The sequence below is a fragment of the Leptonychotes weddellii genome, chromosome 4, assembly GCF_054177405.1.
Source record: "Leptonychotes weddellii isolate Sample4059 chromosome 4, ASM5417740v2, whole genome shotgun sequence".
Lineage (NCBI taxonomy): Eukaryota > Metazoa > Chordata > Mammalia > Carnivora > Phocidae > Leptonychotes > Leptonychotes weddellii.
In genome coordinates this window covers 170,296,136-170,310,835 of record NC_138372.1, presented here as the reverse complement: position 1 = coordinate 170,310,835, position 14,700 = coordinate 170,296,136, and the positions used below count along the sequence as shown (strand labels likewise).

Here is a 14,700-nt window from a genome sequence, read left to right as displayed (position 1 = left end):
CTATCCGCCCCATCCTCAGGGCACTGGCAGCGGCTTTTGGGGACATCAGCCCTGCTGTGGTGAGGGTCCTGTTGCTCCCAGCCTAGGCTATGGCAGGGCTGGCCTTGGACGGGCAGCAGGGGTGTTGATGGTCTGTGGAGGGGCCCTTGCCCACAGCACCTGCAAGCAAGGGGGTTCTGCAGGGCGCGCGCTGGTGGCCCCTCCCCCGGCGCCCTAGCCCCATCCCCCGCGGCGTAACTGCCTCGCGCCAGGGGGCAGTTCGAGCTCGTCTGGCTATTCTTTCTTTGCGGGGCACTCTGCTCTCCCTGCCCCCGGGCACCCAGAGTGGGTCCCAGGGCTCCTAGGCTCGGCGATCTCTGGGCGGGCTTAGGGCCTGACGGCCGGCGGAACCGCGGTGCCTAGCACCGCGCCGCCCCTAGCCCAGCTCGGCCCCGCGCCCCGCCGTCCTCCGGGGGGGCTCCCGGCGGAGGACGGAGGCCGCTCCCGGCAAGCGGAGCCTTACGCAACCCGGAGGGCCGTGCGCGCCCGGACCGGTCGTGCGGGGGGCGGGCTCCGCTTCCGGGCTGGGGACGGGGGCGGGCGCGGGCAGGGCTGGGAGGGAGCGCAGCGCGAACAGACAGCGAGCGGCTCGGAGCCGACCCGCCAGGTGGGCCTTGCACCGGGACGTTCTCGGCCCCTCTCCTTCCCACCCCGCCTCGGCCGCGCTGCCCCCACAGCCCCGCCGCTTCCCGCCCCCCGGCCGCGGGCCCCGCCCCGCCGTCTGCGCAGGCCCCGCCCCGCCCCGCGTCCCACAGGGCCTGGGCCCCAAGGTCGAGCAGCTGGGAGTGGGGCTTCCCTCACCCGCCCCCGGCCCCCGTGCGTCTTCGTGTTCAGAGAGCGGAGACCCACCAGCCCGCGGGCGGTCCACCTCCGAAAGGCCTGTTCTGGGCCGGGGGGTTTCAGCCGCAGCCCGGGGCACTGGGAACCGGGTAACGAGGGGCATTAGGTCTGGCGCCCCCACCTACCCAGCTCTGGCCACCCCTCAGGCTGCCCTCTGAGCTGGGTCTGCAGCTCCCGCTCTGCCCAGGACCCCTTCTGGACCTGGAACCCCCCCATTGTCTCCCCATCCCAGCTCTGCCCAAGGCTGCCAAGCCGTGGATGACCCCCAGGCCTGTGGCCTGATCTGCCGTCTCTGTCCAGTTCTCCCAGGACTACCTGCCGAAGAGTCGCGGCTGGACCCCAGCCCTATCATCATGGGCGGCCCCGAGGGGCGTTTCCATTTTGCCATCGACCGCGGAGGCACCTTCACAGATGTCTTTGCCCAGTGCCCCGGGGGGCACGTGAGGGTCTTGAAGCTGCTCTCAGAGGACCCTGCCAACTATGTAGACGCACCGACTGAGGGCATCCGCCGCATTCTGGAGCAGGTGGCCGAGGCAGAGTGGCGGTGTGGGGCAGGATGTGGGAAGCAGAGGCCGGACTGACACTAACCATGTGGTTCCCAGGAGGGGGGCATGCTGTTGCCCCGGGACCGGCCGCTGGACACTAGTCGCATTGCCAGCATCCGCATGGGCACCACAGTGGCCACCAACGCGTTGCTGGAGCGGCGGGGGGAGCGGGTGGCCCTGCTGGTGACACGTGGCTTCCGAGACCTGCTGCACGTGGGCACCCAGGCCCGAGAGGACCTCTTTGATCTGGTGAGCTCACCCACTCCAGCTGATGCTGGGTCCAGCAGCTCATGGCCCCTCGGGGAGGGCAGTCCTTGGAAGGGTCAGTGCCGACCCAAGGCCACCCGCTGACAGGCAGAGAAGAGGGAGGCTCCAGCACTCCTAGCAGGTGCTGTGTCCCCCAAGCCCTCAGAGTACTCACAGGTAGTCCTGTTCCTGTCTGCCACCATGCCCTGTCCTGGATTCTGGGTGTGGCACGACCCAGGACGAACTGCTCGGGGTGAGGGGTAGGAGCCCCCCCACCCCCTGCCCCGCGCCGACCCTCCCACTCCCCGCCCCCCACCTCCCCTGCTGGATTCCCAGAGGGAGCTGCCCTTGTGGGGGTGGGGCAGTTGGCTACACTCAGGTGCTCCGGGGCAGAGAGCCGCCCCCTGGGTGGGCCTTGCTGGGGCCGCCCTGTCTGACCGTGTCTCCTGGGCCTGTTGGCTGGCCTGTTGGGACACATCCCCTCGCCCGCGCTGCCCACCCACGCGGGACCCCAGCAAGGCCCCTCAGGCCTGGGCTTCCTCTGAGCCTCTGCCTGCCCCCAGGCTGTGCACATGCCTGAGGTACTGTACGAAGAGGTGCTGGAGGTGGACGAGCGCGTGGTGCTGTATCGTGGGGAGCTGGGCGCGGGGACGCCTGTCAGAGGTGCGATGGCTCCCGTGTCGGGGGGTGGGAGTAGCAGGCCCTCCCAGGCCTTTGACGGGGTGGTGACAGGCTTCCTGGCAGGCCGCACAGGGGACCTGCTGGAGGTGCAGCAGCCCGTGGACCTCGGGGGTCTGCGTGGGAAGCTGGAGGGGCTCCTGTCCCGAGGCATCCGCAGCCTGGCCGTGGTGCTCATGCACTCCTACACGTGAGTGCGGGCTGGCCAGGGGCCCTGGGGGGCGGGCAGGAGGCTGTGGGCAGGAGGCAGAGTACCACTGGGTCGTTGTAACAGGTGGGCCCAGCACGAGCAGCAGGTGGGCGCACTGGCCCAGGAGCTGGGCTTCACACACGTATCACTGTCCTCGGAGGCCATGCCCATGGTGCGCATCGTGCCTCGGGGGCACACGGCCTGTGCCGACGCCTACCTGACGCCCACCATACAGCGTTATGTGCAGGGTTTCCGCCGTGGCTTCCAGGGCCAGCTCAAGGTGAGGCCCCCCCGCCTGCCTTCTCCCAGCCACCCCCACCCTGTGCCGGCCAGCCCCTCACTGTCCACCTGCTTGCCCCCAGGACGTGCAGGTGCTGTTCATGCGCTCTGATGGTGGCCTGGCACCCATGGATTCCTTCAGCGGCTCCCGCGCTGTGCTGTCTGGACCTGCTGGGGGTGTGGTTGGCTACTCAGCCACCACCTACCGGGTCGAAGGCGGCCAGCCTGTCATTGGCTTTGACATGGGAGGTATGAAGGCTGAAGGGCGGGGTCAGGAGGAGTCTCTGCCGCAGGGCCAGGCAGTGCCAGGCATCGAGGTCTGTGAGTGGACTCCTCATACCCCTTGCCCCCACCAGGCACATCCACCGACGTGAGCCGCTATGCTGGGGAGTTTGAGCATGTCTTTGAGGCCCGCACAGCTGGGGTCACCCTCCAGGCCCCCCAGCTGGACATCAACACGGTGGCAGCTGGTGGGGGCTCCCGCCTCTTCTTCAGGTCAGCCCCTGCACCTGGGCTGGGGCCCCCTAGCCCTGCCTGCCAACGCACCTCTAAGTCCAGTCCTCCCTCTCCCAGGTCCGGCCTCTTTGTGGTGGGGCCAGAGTCTGCAGGAGCCCATCCTGGCCCTGCCTGCTACCGCAAAGGTAAGAGGTGGTATCTGCCCCACCGGGCTCCTACCCGTGCTGCCCAGGCCCAAGCCACCCCTGAGGTCCAGTCCTGGACCCCATCTCCATCCCCCAACCCCCACACCTTGCACACCTCCCAGGGGGTCCCGTGACAGTGACGGATGCTAATCTGGTTCTGGGTCGCCTACTGCCTGCCTCCTTCCCCTGCATTTTTGGGCCGGGAGAGGACCAGCCACTGTCCCCTGAGGCCTCCCGGAAGGCCCTGGAGGCTGTGGCTGCTGAGGTCAACAGCTTCCTGACCAATGGGCCTTGCCCGGCCTCCCTGCTGAGCCTGGAGGAGGTAGCCATGGGGTTCGTGCGCGTGGCCAACGAGGCCATGTGCCGGCCCATCCGCGCACTCACGCAGGTATGCCCGCCCTGCCCTCCGGCCCTGCTCCCCACGCCCACGCCTCCCACTCAGGCCACCCCGTCGGGGGAGGGGTGGGCGGCCAGACAGCGTAGGGTCCGCCACTGACCCCCTTCTGGCTTCCCAGGCACGAGGCCATGACCCCTCAGCCCACGTTCTGGCGTGCTTTGGGGGGGCTGGTGGGCAGCACGCTTGTGCCATCGCCCGGGCCCTGGGCATGGACACTGTGCACATTCACAGGTATGCGTGGGAGTGGCGCGTGTGTCCTTGCTGGGGGGCTGGCTTCGGGAGGCAGCCCCACACTGCTGAGGCCCCTGTCCCCTAGGCACAGCGGGCTGTTGTCGGCACTGGGCCTGGCCCTGGCAGACGTGGTGCACGAGGCGCAGGAGCCATGCTCCTTGCCTTACACGCCTGAGACCTTTGTGCAGCTGGACCAGAGGCTGAGCCGCCTGGAGGAACAGTGTGTGGACGCCCTGCGGGCCCAGGGCTTTCCCAGGTGGGGCTCAAGGGGCTGGGGTGGGCTTGGCCAGGCAGCCACCCCCTAGTTGGATTTACCGCCTGATTTCCCAGATGGTGCTGGGGCCCCGTGGAGGGCTGGGCTCCTGCGTGCTGGGGGAGGCAGGACGGAGGTCCTCTCGGGGGCCCTGTGTGAGTCCCCTCCCGCCTCACCACCGCAGGCCCCAGATCAGCACCGAGAGCTTCCTGCATCTACGCTACCAGGGCACCGACTGTGCCCTGATGGTGTCTGCCCACCAGCACCCAGCCACTGCCCGCTCGCCCCGGGCCGGTGACTTCGGGGCCGCCTTTGTGGAGAGGTACGCAAACGCTGTGTCCGGGAGCGCTGGCGGGGGCCTGCTAGCCTGGCCACCTTGCCCTGAGAGTTCTCTCGGGGCCGGTGGACATACAGGTACATGAGGGAGTTTGGCTTCGTCATCCCTGAGCGGCCAGTGGTGGTGGACGACGTGCGCGTGAGGGGCACTGGCCACAGTGGCCTTCGCCTTGAGGATGTCCCCAAAGCTCAGACTGGGCCTCCCCGGGTAGACAAGGTGGGTGGCTCTGCCTCTGCCTGCCCACCCACACCCACAGGGACATGGGCACAGGTGTGGATGGGGAGACCCAGGGAGGGAGCTGGACCCAGGAACCTCACTCATCCCACACCCTCCTCAGATGACCCAGTGCTACTTTGAGGGGGGGTACCAGGAAACCCCCGTATACCTGTTGGGAGAGCTGGGCTACGGGCACAAGCTTCTGGGGCCCTGCCTCATCATTGACAGCAACAGGTGGGCTGAGGCCTGGCTAGGGTGGGGCCCTGGGGGTGAGGGCCGGGGCCACAGCTGCCAGGGCCCGGGTGAGCTCGGGGTCCTGGCGGAGGGTTCTCTGGCCCAAGGCTACAGGAATATGAAGGCCTCTGGGGTCCCCTTATGGTTGGTGCGTCCCCCAGCCTGGGGATGTGGGGTCCCTATTTGGGATGAGGGGTCTGGCTTGGCGCCTCCAGCCTCTCGTGCCCCTGCCCTCAGCACCATCCTGGTGGAACCAGGCTGCCAGGCAGAGGTGACTGAGACGGGGGACATCCGCATCTCTGTGGGGGCTGAGGCCCCAAGCACGGTGGGTGCCCAGCTGGACCCCATCCACCTGTCCATCTTCTCGCACCGCTTCATGAGTATTGCTGGTGAGTGGCTGCCACCGTCCCCCAGTGGCTCTGCCCCCTCGTGGGGGGGGGTGTGGGAGTGTGCGTACTAGGCAGACGGAGGTGCAGGCCGTGTGGCCGGCGGGAGCGTGCAGAGAGAGGCGGAGTGTGACCCAGGGAAGGGTGGGCAGTGTGGCCCTGGTGCTGGGATGGCTGGCCGCCGTACACCAGCGGGCCTTGCGCAGTGCGAGTACCTACCTCCCACCGGCAGCCATGGGACCTGTGGACAGGAAACAGGCTCAGCACAGTGAACCCATCTGTGCAGGGTCAGGCTGGGGGCTTGCTGGGGGCCCTGAATCCTGTGCCTCAGCACCAACTGCTTACTGTGCTGGGCAAGCTGGAGGGTTGATGTGGGGTTCCAGGTTCTTGGTGAGGCTCCAGGCAGGGATGGAGAGGAAGGGGGTGCCCCTCACACAGGCAAGGCATGGCCTGGCTGTGGCCTCACCTTGTGTAGGTGAGCCCCCACCACCCTTGGGGCCTTGAAGGTTCTGCCTCTTCCTATTCTACGTAATCTAGGGCTGTGCTGTGGGTGGGGTGGGGCCAGCGGGCGCCTGGTCACTCTGTGCCCCCAGAGCAGATGGGCCGCATCCTGCAGCGCACAGCCATCTCCACCAACATCAAGGAGCGTCTGGACTTCTCCTGCGCCCTCTTCGGGCCGGATGGGGGGCTGGTATCCAATGCCCCCCACATCCCTGTGCACCTGGGCGCCATGCAGGAGACCGTGCAGTTCCAGGTTTGGCGGGTCCCCTCTCTGCTTTCCCTACCCCACCCCTCACCTCCGCCCCTTCCAACTCGGGACTGTCTCCTGGCTTCAGATCCAGCAGTTGGGGGCTGACCTCCACCCTGGCGACGTGCTGCTGAGCAACCACCCCAGTGCTGGGGGCAGCCACCTGCCGGACCTGACGGTCATCACACCGGTGAGGACCTCTGCCTGGGTGTCTCTGGGGGGCAAGGGCGGCTGACCCAGTTGACGGTTGCTCTCCACCGCCAGGTGTTTTGGCCGGGTCAGACTCGGCCTGTGTTCTACGTGGCTAGCCGTGGGCATCATGCAGACATTGGGGGCATCACACCAGGCTCCATGCCCCCCCATTCCACCACACTGCAGCAGGAGGGTGCTGTCTTTCTGTCTTTCAAACTGGTCCAGGGGGGAGTCTTCCAGGAGGAGGGTGAGTGGGGGTGGGGTTGGGGCGATGGTGGGGGGGAGGATTTGGTGGGCTGGCACACATGGCTGCCCCTTACAGCCAGGCCGGGGCAGGGGGTACACTGGGACACAGCCTACTGGCCCAGGCCTGCCTAGAGCCTGGGGCAGCCAGGCAGCGACCCCACAGTGGTTGCAGATCATCTCTCAGCCATGACCAGAGGAGCGGAGGCAAACTCTGCCTGGGTCCAGGAAGGCCTCAGTGATTTTGGGGGCGGGGAGCTGGCCAGGACACCCATGGCACTGGGCACAGGAGGGAGAGGAGACTGTTGCAAGGTAGGCCACTGCTCATGGTGCTTACAGTCTGAGCTGTGTCTGCCCTGGGTCTGAGGGCTGCAGAGAAGCAGTGAGGACAGGGGCCAGGCCCTGCGGGCCCTTTCTTGGGCCTGGGTCTGAGTCATTGGGTAGTGGGGTGGCCATGAAGGGCTTGAGTGGGCCTGCACTGGTCTGCCTACACACCATGAGAGCCCTCAGCCTACGTGCAGAGTGGATGTGGGGGTTGGAGGGCGGCCCAGAGGCCAGGCTGAGTGGGGTGGGGGACAGCCACGGTTGCCCTGGATGATGCTGGCCCTCGAGCTGGGCAGTGGAAGTGGGGGTAGGGACAACTGGCTTGGAGATCAAGGTTGGCATTTGGTGGGATTTGGGGGTGGGGGTGGGGAGTCAAGTTTGGACAGCTAGAGGATAGGGGGAGGCTCTGGCGGGCACAGCGCAGCTGCAGGGAAGTTGGGGCAGAAGTTGCAGCGTGGTCCAGGACATGGGCAGCGGAGAATTCAGAGCTCATGTGAGAGTGCAGGGGCCCTGGAGCCCAGGGGGCATCCCAGAGTGAGGGTGGCGGTGGGCAGGGTGGAGGGTGGGGTAATAGAGCCTCAGGCTGCTTTCACACAAACAGAGTGACCCAGGCCTGGCCGCTCCCTTGGTCAGCGTGGAGGAGCAGGGGGCAAGGGGCAGGGATCACGGGAGGGACACGTGCAGGCACGAGACAGAGGACACAGTGGCCAGGGAGCCTGAGAGCCTACTGTGACTGCTCAGAGAGAGGTCATCTCTTGGTCAGAGATGAGAGGAGAGAGGCTTTCCCTCAGCCTCTGGGGCTCCCCAGGGGGCATAGGGGCCTAGGTCAGATTTGTTTGGGGGTGGGGCAGGAGGTACAGAGGGCCAGCTGATGCTCTTTCACAGTGGTTGACAGAGGGCCCCTGGGGCAGTGTGACTGGGGGAGGGTCAAGGGAAGTCGTTTTTCTCCTGTGAGGGGGAGGGAAGCCCAGAAAGGGCAGGAGGGAGTGGGGCAGGTGGTGGGGAGGTAGGGCAGGAGGAATTAAAGGGGGAAGCAGAGTTTGCTGAGGGAAGAACCCCCTGCCTGCCCCGGGGAACCCCCAGCTCCTGTGAGGTCACAGGCAAAGCTGCCTGTCCTAGTCTAGGGTGCCCTGGGGGGTTGGAGTGTGGGAAGAAGGTTGAGCAGATGGGAGGAGGCTGGGGGTTTTGGGGGTGCTGGGGAGCCAGTGAAGGGCCAACATGGGGTGCCCCACACAGCGCCCAGCAGGGGTGAAGTAGGTGTGGAGCAGGGGACCAGGCAGCCCCAGGGGTTCAGGGGTGGCTCAGTGGTGACCTCCTCCATCCAGCGGTAACTGAGGCCCTGCGGGCTCCAAGCAAGATTCCCGGCTGTAGCGGAACTCGGAACCTGCACGACAACCTTTCGGACCTCCGTGCGCAAGTGGCAGCCAACCAGAAGGGCATCCAGCTGGTGGGAGAACTCATTGGGCAGTATGGCCTGGATGTGGTGCAGGCCTACATGGGCCATATTCAGGTGGGCCGAGGGGCAGCAACCGGGGGGCAGCTCTGTGCGCGCCCCCAGGCAGCTGGATGGGTAGGTGGGGAGCACCCGCACCACCTGGAAGGCGGCCTGGCTGCCCGATGAACATCCTATGTGCTAGGCAAACGCTGAGCTGGCCGTGCGGGACATGCTGCGGGCCTTCGGGACCTCCCGGCAGGCCCGAGGCCTGCCCCTGGAGGTGTCAGCTGAGGACCACATGGACGACGGCTCCCCCATCCGACTCCGCGTGCAGATCAACCTGAGTCAGGTGCGGCCGGCGCAGCGGCAGGGCGGAGGGCATCGGAGGCGTGGCCGCCTGGCTGCCGCTGACCTCTCCCCTCCCCTCTCCCCCACGGACAGGGCAGCGCAGTATTTGACTTCAGCGGCACGGGGCCTGAGGTGTTTGGCAACCTGAACGCGCCGCGGGCCATCACGCTGTCCGCGCTCATCTACTGCCTCCGCTGTCTGGTGGGCCGCGACATCCCGCTCAACCAGGTGCGCAGGAGCGCGCGGCCTGAATGATCCTGGGGGCGCGGTCAGCCCAACAACGGACTGATCCTGGGGGTGCTGGTGGGAGGGGCACGTATGTTCCCCACCTGCCCTGAGAGCTGGCCCCTCCCCCACAGGGCTGCCTGGCGCCCGTGCGCGTGGTGATCCCTAGAGGCTCCATCCTGGACCCGTCCCCTGAAGCGGCCGTGGTGGGCGGCAACGTGCTCACGTCACAGCGCGTGGTGGACGTCATCCTAGGGGCCTTCGGGGCCTGTGCCGCCTCGCAGGTGCGGCGGGTGGGTGGGCACGCTCGGGCCTGTTGGGGGGGATTACCCTCCAGCCCAGCGCAAATGCCTCTTGCCCCTGCCAGGGCTGCATGAACAATGTGACCCTGGGCAATGCCCACATGGGCTACTACGAGACGGTGGCCGGCGGCGCGGGCGCGGGCCCCGGCTGGCACGGGCGCAGCGGCGTGCACAGCCACATGACCAACACGCGCATCACCGACCCGGAGATCCTGGAGAGCAGGTGAGCAGCGGGGGCGGCACGGGGGGCCCGGAGCCCGGGCGGGCCGCACTGAGTCCCTGGCCCGCGCAGGTACCCAGTCATCGTGCGCCGCTTTGAGCTGAGGCTGGGGTCTGGGGGCCGCGGCCGCTTCCGGGGCGGCGATGGCGTCGTCCGCGAGCTGCTCTTCCGCGAGGAGGCGCTGCTGTCCGTGCTGACCGAGCGCCGCGCCTTCCAGCCCTACGGCCTCCACGGTGAGCAGCCCCGCTCCCCTGCCCCCGCCCCCCCCCGCCCCCTCCGGCCGGTGTCCTCCTGTCTCCCCGCCAACCTCTTTCCTTTCTTTCCCTTCCTGGCTCCTGGGCTCGCCTCACCTGGCCTCTTCCCTCAGGGGGCGAGCCCGGCGCCCGTGGCCTAAACCTGCTGATCCGCAAGGATGGCCGGACGGTGAATCTGGGGGGGAAGACGTCGGTGCCCGTGTACCCCGGGGTAAGGACTGAGCCCCATCCTTTCCCATTCCCGCCCGCCCCCCATTGATCCGCATTCCACAAAGGGTGAGCAGAGTTGCAAAGATAACGAGAGACTGAATTTAATTTGGTTTCTTAAGGGAAGAGGGCGCGCAGTGGGCCTCCGTGGTCCAGGCTGGCCGCTCTGGATGGGGGGGTGGGGGGGCCTGCAGCGGGAGGCAGCTGGCGGGGAGGGCATGCCCGCGCTGAGCCTACCCTTCTGTTCCACAGGACGTGTTCTGCCTCCACACACCAGGCGGCGGGGGCTATGGGGACCCGGATGACCCCGCCCCGCAGCCGCCGGGGTCGCCCCAGCAGCTCCCAGCCTTCCCTGAGCGCGGCAGCGTCTATGAGTACCGCAGAGCCCAGGAGGCAGTGTGAGGGAGGGTCCCCACAATAAACAGCTCTGAAGTCGCCCCGTCCCCGCGGCAACTGGCCAGGCTCACGCTCTGCGTCCGTGTCCGTCTTTCCACCCGGCCTGCGTGCGTGCGTGCGTCAGGAGGGCGCGGACACTCGGAGCCGAAGTCCCACGGCCAGGTGGTCTGTGAGCCCCGCCAGGGCGGTGCTGAAGGTCACCTGCTCCACCTCCTGGGGGAGGGAGTCAGGTTGAGGTGTCGCCTCAGTCCCGGCCGGCCCAGCGCCCGGAGTTCTGGCACTTACTGGGCTCAGCGGGCCTCCGGCCACTCCCCGGTACATGACGTAGTCTACGCGCCGGCCCCGCCAGGGTTTAGCCCGCGGGCCTCTGGCGGGAGGGCCTGCCAGGTAGCGGTGGCGCCCTTCCTCCTGCTCCAGGGCCCTGAGGACGGGCGGTGTCACCATGGCCAGGGCTCCCCTCCGTCCTGGGCGGTGCCTGACCCCCAGGTCGCCACTCACCTCCGCAGCATCTCTGGGGAGCAGGCCACCGAGTGGTGCAGAGTGGAGGTGTTCAGCATCGTGCCTGGGGGAGGGCGGGGAGGGCGGTCATCAGGGAGCCGAGGCCCCGGAGCCCTCCCTAGGACCGCTCCCCGCCCGGGCGCCGTACCCAGGGCCCAGGGCTGCTCCCGGCGAGTGCCCAGCCGGCAGGGATCCCAGAAGTGGCTGAAGAGCTCGTGCTCCTGCTCCTTTGCGTGGTCTGCGAGAAGAGGCCGGCGCTCGGTGGGCGGGGCCAGGCCGCCCGGCCCCGCCCCTCCGCAGCCTCCCCCTCACCTGAAGAGCAGTTGTCGAAGTTTAGGTCACCCAGAAGCACGCTGAAGGCCACGGCCTCGCCACTCTGGCGGCTCTCGGCTTCAAACTGCTCCATCCAGTCCAGCAGAAGCGTCAGCTGTTTGCAGCGCAAGGGCCCGTCCCCTGCAGGGGTGGGGGGAGGAAGGCTGAGCCCAGATGCGCACCCCACCGCCCCCTCCGCCGCGCCCTGATCTGTGAGCCCACCAGGGCGCTCCACCCGGCGCGCGGTGCTTGGGGCAGTGAACAAACGCGGGGGGGGGGGCGGGGGGCGGAGATGCAGACGAGGGTTGGGACCCGTCGCCGCCAGGATGAGAGAAGCGAGACTGCCTGCGCATGTGCTGACCATCCCGTCCGCTAGGCTCACCACTCGGCGCATGCAAGTGCGTACAGTGCAGGAAGCCCACGATGCGGCGCCCGTCCAGGATGCCCACCTGCGCCTGCAACATCGTGGACGGCCCCAGCAACCCTCGCCGTTTCGACCCCACGCCCAGCCCTCTCTCAGGCCAGGGAGCGCCGCGGCCGGTGGGCCTGTACCTGTGCGGAAAGCAGTCCCTTGGAGGCCAGCGCATCCTCGCGACGTGCGTGGGGGAAGGATCGGAAGGCTGCGCGCAGCAGCGGATAACGTGAGGCCAGCAGCAGCCCGCTGCCGAGCAGCTTGAGGTGCGGCCCGGGCTGCAGGCCAAAGGAGCCCACGTCGTACAGCACCGGGCCCAGATTGGGCTCCAGGCGGCTGACGAGGCGGTGCGCCGCGCGCAGGTCGAACACCTCCTGCAGGCACACGAAGTCCAGACCTGCCGGCACCGCGGCTGTCAGCACCCCCCCGGGCGTCCCCGGCCCCGGCGGACTGCAGCCCGTAGTCCCATAGCCCGAGGGCCGCAGGCCGGCGAGCAGCGCGGCGCCTATAGCCTCCGCCCGCCGCTGGCTGTGCCGCAGGTTGTTGAAGCGTGCTAGCCCGTCGGGGAGCAGGCACAGGTTGGCGCTGAGGAAGCCAAAGCAGCGCGCGGGCTCAGCTGGGGGGCGCCAGGGCGCTGGGGGCGCCCAGTACTGCGGCGGGGGCCGGTAGCAGAAGGGGCGGCGCCAAGCCTGCAGGAGCAGCCAGAGCAGCAGGCCCGGCAGCGCCAGGGGCAGGCCGACCAGGAGCAGCAGCGGCAGCGTCGCCGCGGCGCCCACGGCTGAGGTCAGCGCGCTCTGGCAGCTCGGGCGCACCGCCGGCGCCCAGCAGCCCAGCAGCTGGTCCAGGGCCCAGTAAGCCGGGAAGAGCAGGCCTCGGGCCAGGCGGTGGAGGGCGTGCAGTACAGGGTGCGGGAAAGGAGACGGCCGTAGGGCACCCGGCGTTGGGGGCCAGTCGGGAGTGGATTGCATGGCGGCGCGCCTCTTGGCCTCGGGACGCCCCTGCGACTCAATCGCTGCCAGCTTGCGAATCGATTCGTCGGGGCGTCCGCGGGAGCTGCCGGGGAGTCGCGGGTCAAGGCTACGTGGCGCAAGCTGTGCGCGGAGCCGGGAAGGTGCTCCGGGACAGTGGGGGCGCAGGCGCAGGCGGAAACCAGCCTCCAGCCTCACGCGCGCGGAGTCTTAGGTGGCCGTTGGAGAGAACAAAAGGGAAAGCGAAAGGGACCCTGGTTTCGCAGCCACGCCTCAGATCCTCCTCGCCCGGCCCCGCCCTCCCCTGAAGGACGCCGGGAGAACCCCCAGACCTGCCCCACGGGAGCATGGACTGGGGTGCAGCTTGCACCAAGTGGAGAACGGTACTTTTTAGCGCCGGCCGGCTGGTGAAGGGAGTGCGGTGCATGCTGCGTCCAGCTCCCTCCCTTCTCCCCGCAAGCCCGCGCAGAATTGCGAGGGCCCTCCTGTTGCCCCGACTGCAGGGTCTACCCCACCCCCACCCGTCTGCCTGGGTTGCAGTGACCAGCAACTGAGTTCAAAGACACATTCCCCAGAGGAGGGACGGACTCTGAGCGGCCTAACAAGCCACCCACTGAGCGCCCCGCAGAGCTTCCCCCAGAGGCCTGTCCCCCCGTGGTGAGGGCTCTGTGACCCTACCCCAAGGAGCTTCCAATCTGGGGGTAAGGGACTGTTGGTTGGGCTTTGTGCCGCCGCTCCCTCCCCTCCCCCTCCCCCACACGTGAGCCACATGGAAACCAGCTCCCCATCCTGGGAGCCCTCTCGCACCTGCTCCGTTGGTTCCCAGGACCGTGCTGCCTCGCGCTCCTTCGGGTGCTGCCTGGGTCCCCACCTTTCTGATCTGAGCTGTGAACCAGACCCCAAAGCTCTCCTGGTTGGCTCTTAAATTGCCCTGTAGTTTGAGTCAGGGCTGCCATTAGCCTTACTGGCAGGGCGGGGGAGGGGTTTCTGGCCCCCCACCTCCCAATTCTCCAGGCATCCCTGATCCCCTTGAGAAACCAAGATCTGGTGCTGGCTGTGTTCCCTGTTCCTGGTGTGTCTTGATGCTGGGCCTTCTCAGCAGACAGAGCTAGATTTCTATCTATAGATCTCTACATATCTATAGGAGAGTCCTTCCCTGCCTTTCCTAGGGGTCTGGCTGGATCCCTTGAAGTAGCAGGCCTGGGAGTGGGGAGGGCAGAGAGGCAGGGAGCTCCTGGGCACACCCCACAACCCTCTCCTTCCTGCATCCCTCGCCGGTTGCTGATATGATTCCTCTGTTCCCTCAGAGTCCTCTGGCTGGTGCTCCAGGAGCCTCCTCTGCTGGGCTCATCGTTCCCACCTCCTCAGCCCACCCTCTGCCTCCCATTGCAGCTCCAGCCTCCTTCCCTTCCTCAGGCAGGTCCTCTCCTGTTCCCCTTGTGGGCCAGAGGCCACTCTGTGGGCTGCCCCCCACTGCCCTTCTCTTGTCTAGCACACACACCCTCGCAAGGACAAGCATCCTGCCTACATTGCCTCGTTTCCTGCACTGTCCACAGGCCCGTCCCATCTGTCTACAGGTTCCCCCTCCCGGTGTCCCGGTGTCCCCGTGTCCCGGTGTCCCGTCTTACAGCCCCTACCCCCACCCCACCTCTTTCCCATCCTGCCTGTGCTCCGCCCCTGCAGCAGGTAGGTTCTGCCCTCTCCAGCTCAGCCTCAGAGCCCTGTGGGGCAGCTCTCTTCTTGCTGGGCCAGCAGTGCCTTAGGAATTGGCCCCATCTCCCTGGGCTGCCCCTTGGCTCAGGTTTGGGTGAGGCTACTTTCTCCTGGTTTCTTCCCTCCATCTAACATCCTCTTGCCCTCAGGGAGGGCTTTGGACTCTCTCCCTCTCCCACTCCCCTCCTCCCAGCCTAGTACAGAGGGAAGGATTCCCCCATCCACATCCTGTCTCCTTCCCACTTCTGCCTTCCACTCTGCACCCAGGCTTCAGCTCCGGGCACATCACTAATGCTGCTGGAACGGCACTTCCTGCTCTCCCCCCTCCAAGTCTCAGGACTTCTGCTGCTCCCACTGCCAGGTGAGGGAAGCCTTGGGACCTTTGAACAGG

The 14,700-nt window shown here is 67.5% G+C and overlaps 2 protein-coding genes across 5 annotated transcripts; one reads left to right on the top strand and one right to left on the bottom strand.

Annotated features, from left to right (window-relative positions):
- The first annotated feature begins 494 nt into the window (after nt 1-494).
- OPLAH (5-oxoprolinase, ATP-hydrolysing) lies at nt 495-10,476 on the top strand. 3 transcript variants are annotated; one of them, XM_006745404.3, is made up of 27 exons: nt 495-646; nt 1,180-1,403; nt 1,482-1,673; nt 2,234-2,333; nt 2,415-2,538; nt 2,623-2,818; nt 2,901-3,066; nt 3,174-3,312; nt 3,391-3,458; nt 3,581-3,846; nt 3,974-4,086; nt 4,172-4,342; nt 4,524-4,661; nt 4,754-4,892; nt 5,014-5,126; nt 5,364-5,515; nt 6,106-6,266; nt 6,349-6,450; nt 6,525-6,699; nt 8,345-8,529; nt 8,657-8,803; nt 8,896-9,030; nt 9,162-9,311; nt 9,395-9,552; nt 9,622-9,782; nt 9,917-10,014; nt 10,263-10,476. In XM_006745404.3, the coding sequence occupies exons 2-27, from the start codon at nt 1,233-1,235 to the stop codon at nt 10,410-10,412; spliced, it is 3,870 nt and encodes a 1,289-aa protein (XP_006745467.2). In that variant the 5' UTR covers nt 495-646; nt 1,180-1,232; the 3' UTR covers nt 10,413-10,476. The 3 variants fall into 3 exon arrangements, with proteins under 3 accessions (XP_006745467.2, XP_030897295.2, XP_081672820.1); XM_031041435.2 differs by lacking the exon at nt 495-646 and adding an exon at nt 788-968; XM_081816694.1 differs by lacking the exons at nt 495-646; nt 1,180-1,403 and adding an exon at nt 1,830-1,923 and having other exon boundaries at nt 1,537-1,673.
- Nucleotides 10,090-12,853, bottom strand: LOC102736402 (sphingomyelin phosphodiesterase 5-like). 2 transcript variants are annotated; one of them, XM_081816695.1, is made up of 7 exons: nt 11,769-12,853; nt 11,623-11,671; nt 11,217-11,357; nt 11,053-11,142; nt 10,905-10,968; nt 10,692-10,827; nt 10,090-10,619 (listed from the first exon to the last, which is right to left on the bottom strand). In XM_081816695.1, exons 1-7 carry the CDS (start codon nt 12,594-12,596, stop codon nt 10,527-10,529), a joined length of 1,401 nt encoding a protein of 466 aa, XP_081672821.1. In that variant the 5' UTR covers nt 12,597-12,853; the 3' UTR covers nt 10,090-10,526. The 2 variants fall into 2 exon arrangements, with proteins under 2 accessions (XP_081672821.1, XP_030897296.1); XM_031041436.2 differs by having other exon boundaries at nt 11,599-11,671; nt 11,769-12,852.
- Nucleotides 12,854-14,700: the final 1,847 nt, after the last annotated feature.

Bases quoted from the DNA above. Each gene is read 5' to 3' on its own strand.
- OPLAH (XM_006745404.3), top strand. From the start codon at position 1,233: ATGGGCGGCCCCGAGGGGCGTTTCCATTTTGCCATCGACCGCGGAGGC. The intron at 6,451-6,524 runs GTGAGGACCTCT...CTCCACCGCCAG, and splicing joins ACCTGACGGTCATCACACCG to GTGTTTTGGCCGGGTCAGAC. The intron at 6,700-8,344 runs GTGAGTGGGGGT...TCCTCCATCCAG, and splicing joins GGGAGTCTTCCAGGAGGAGG to CGGTAACTGAGGCCCTGCGG.
- LOC102736402 (XM_031041436.2), bottom strand. From the start codon at position 12,596: ATGCAATCCACTCCCGACTGGCCCCCAACGCCGGGTGCCCTACGGCCG. The intron at 11,358-11,598 runs GTGAGCCTAGCG...CCACCCCTGCAG, and splicing joins GCACTTGCATGCGCCGAGTG to GGGACGGGCCCTTGCGCTGC. The intron at 11,143-11,216 runs GTGAGGGGGAGG...CTCTTCTCGCAG, and splicing joins CTTCGACAACTGCTCTTCAG to ACCACGCAAAGGAGCAGGAG.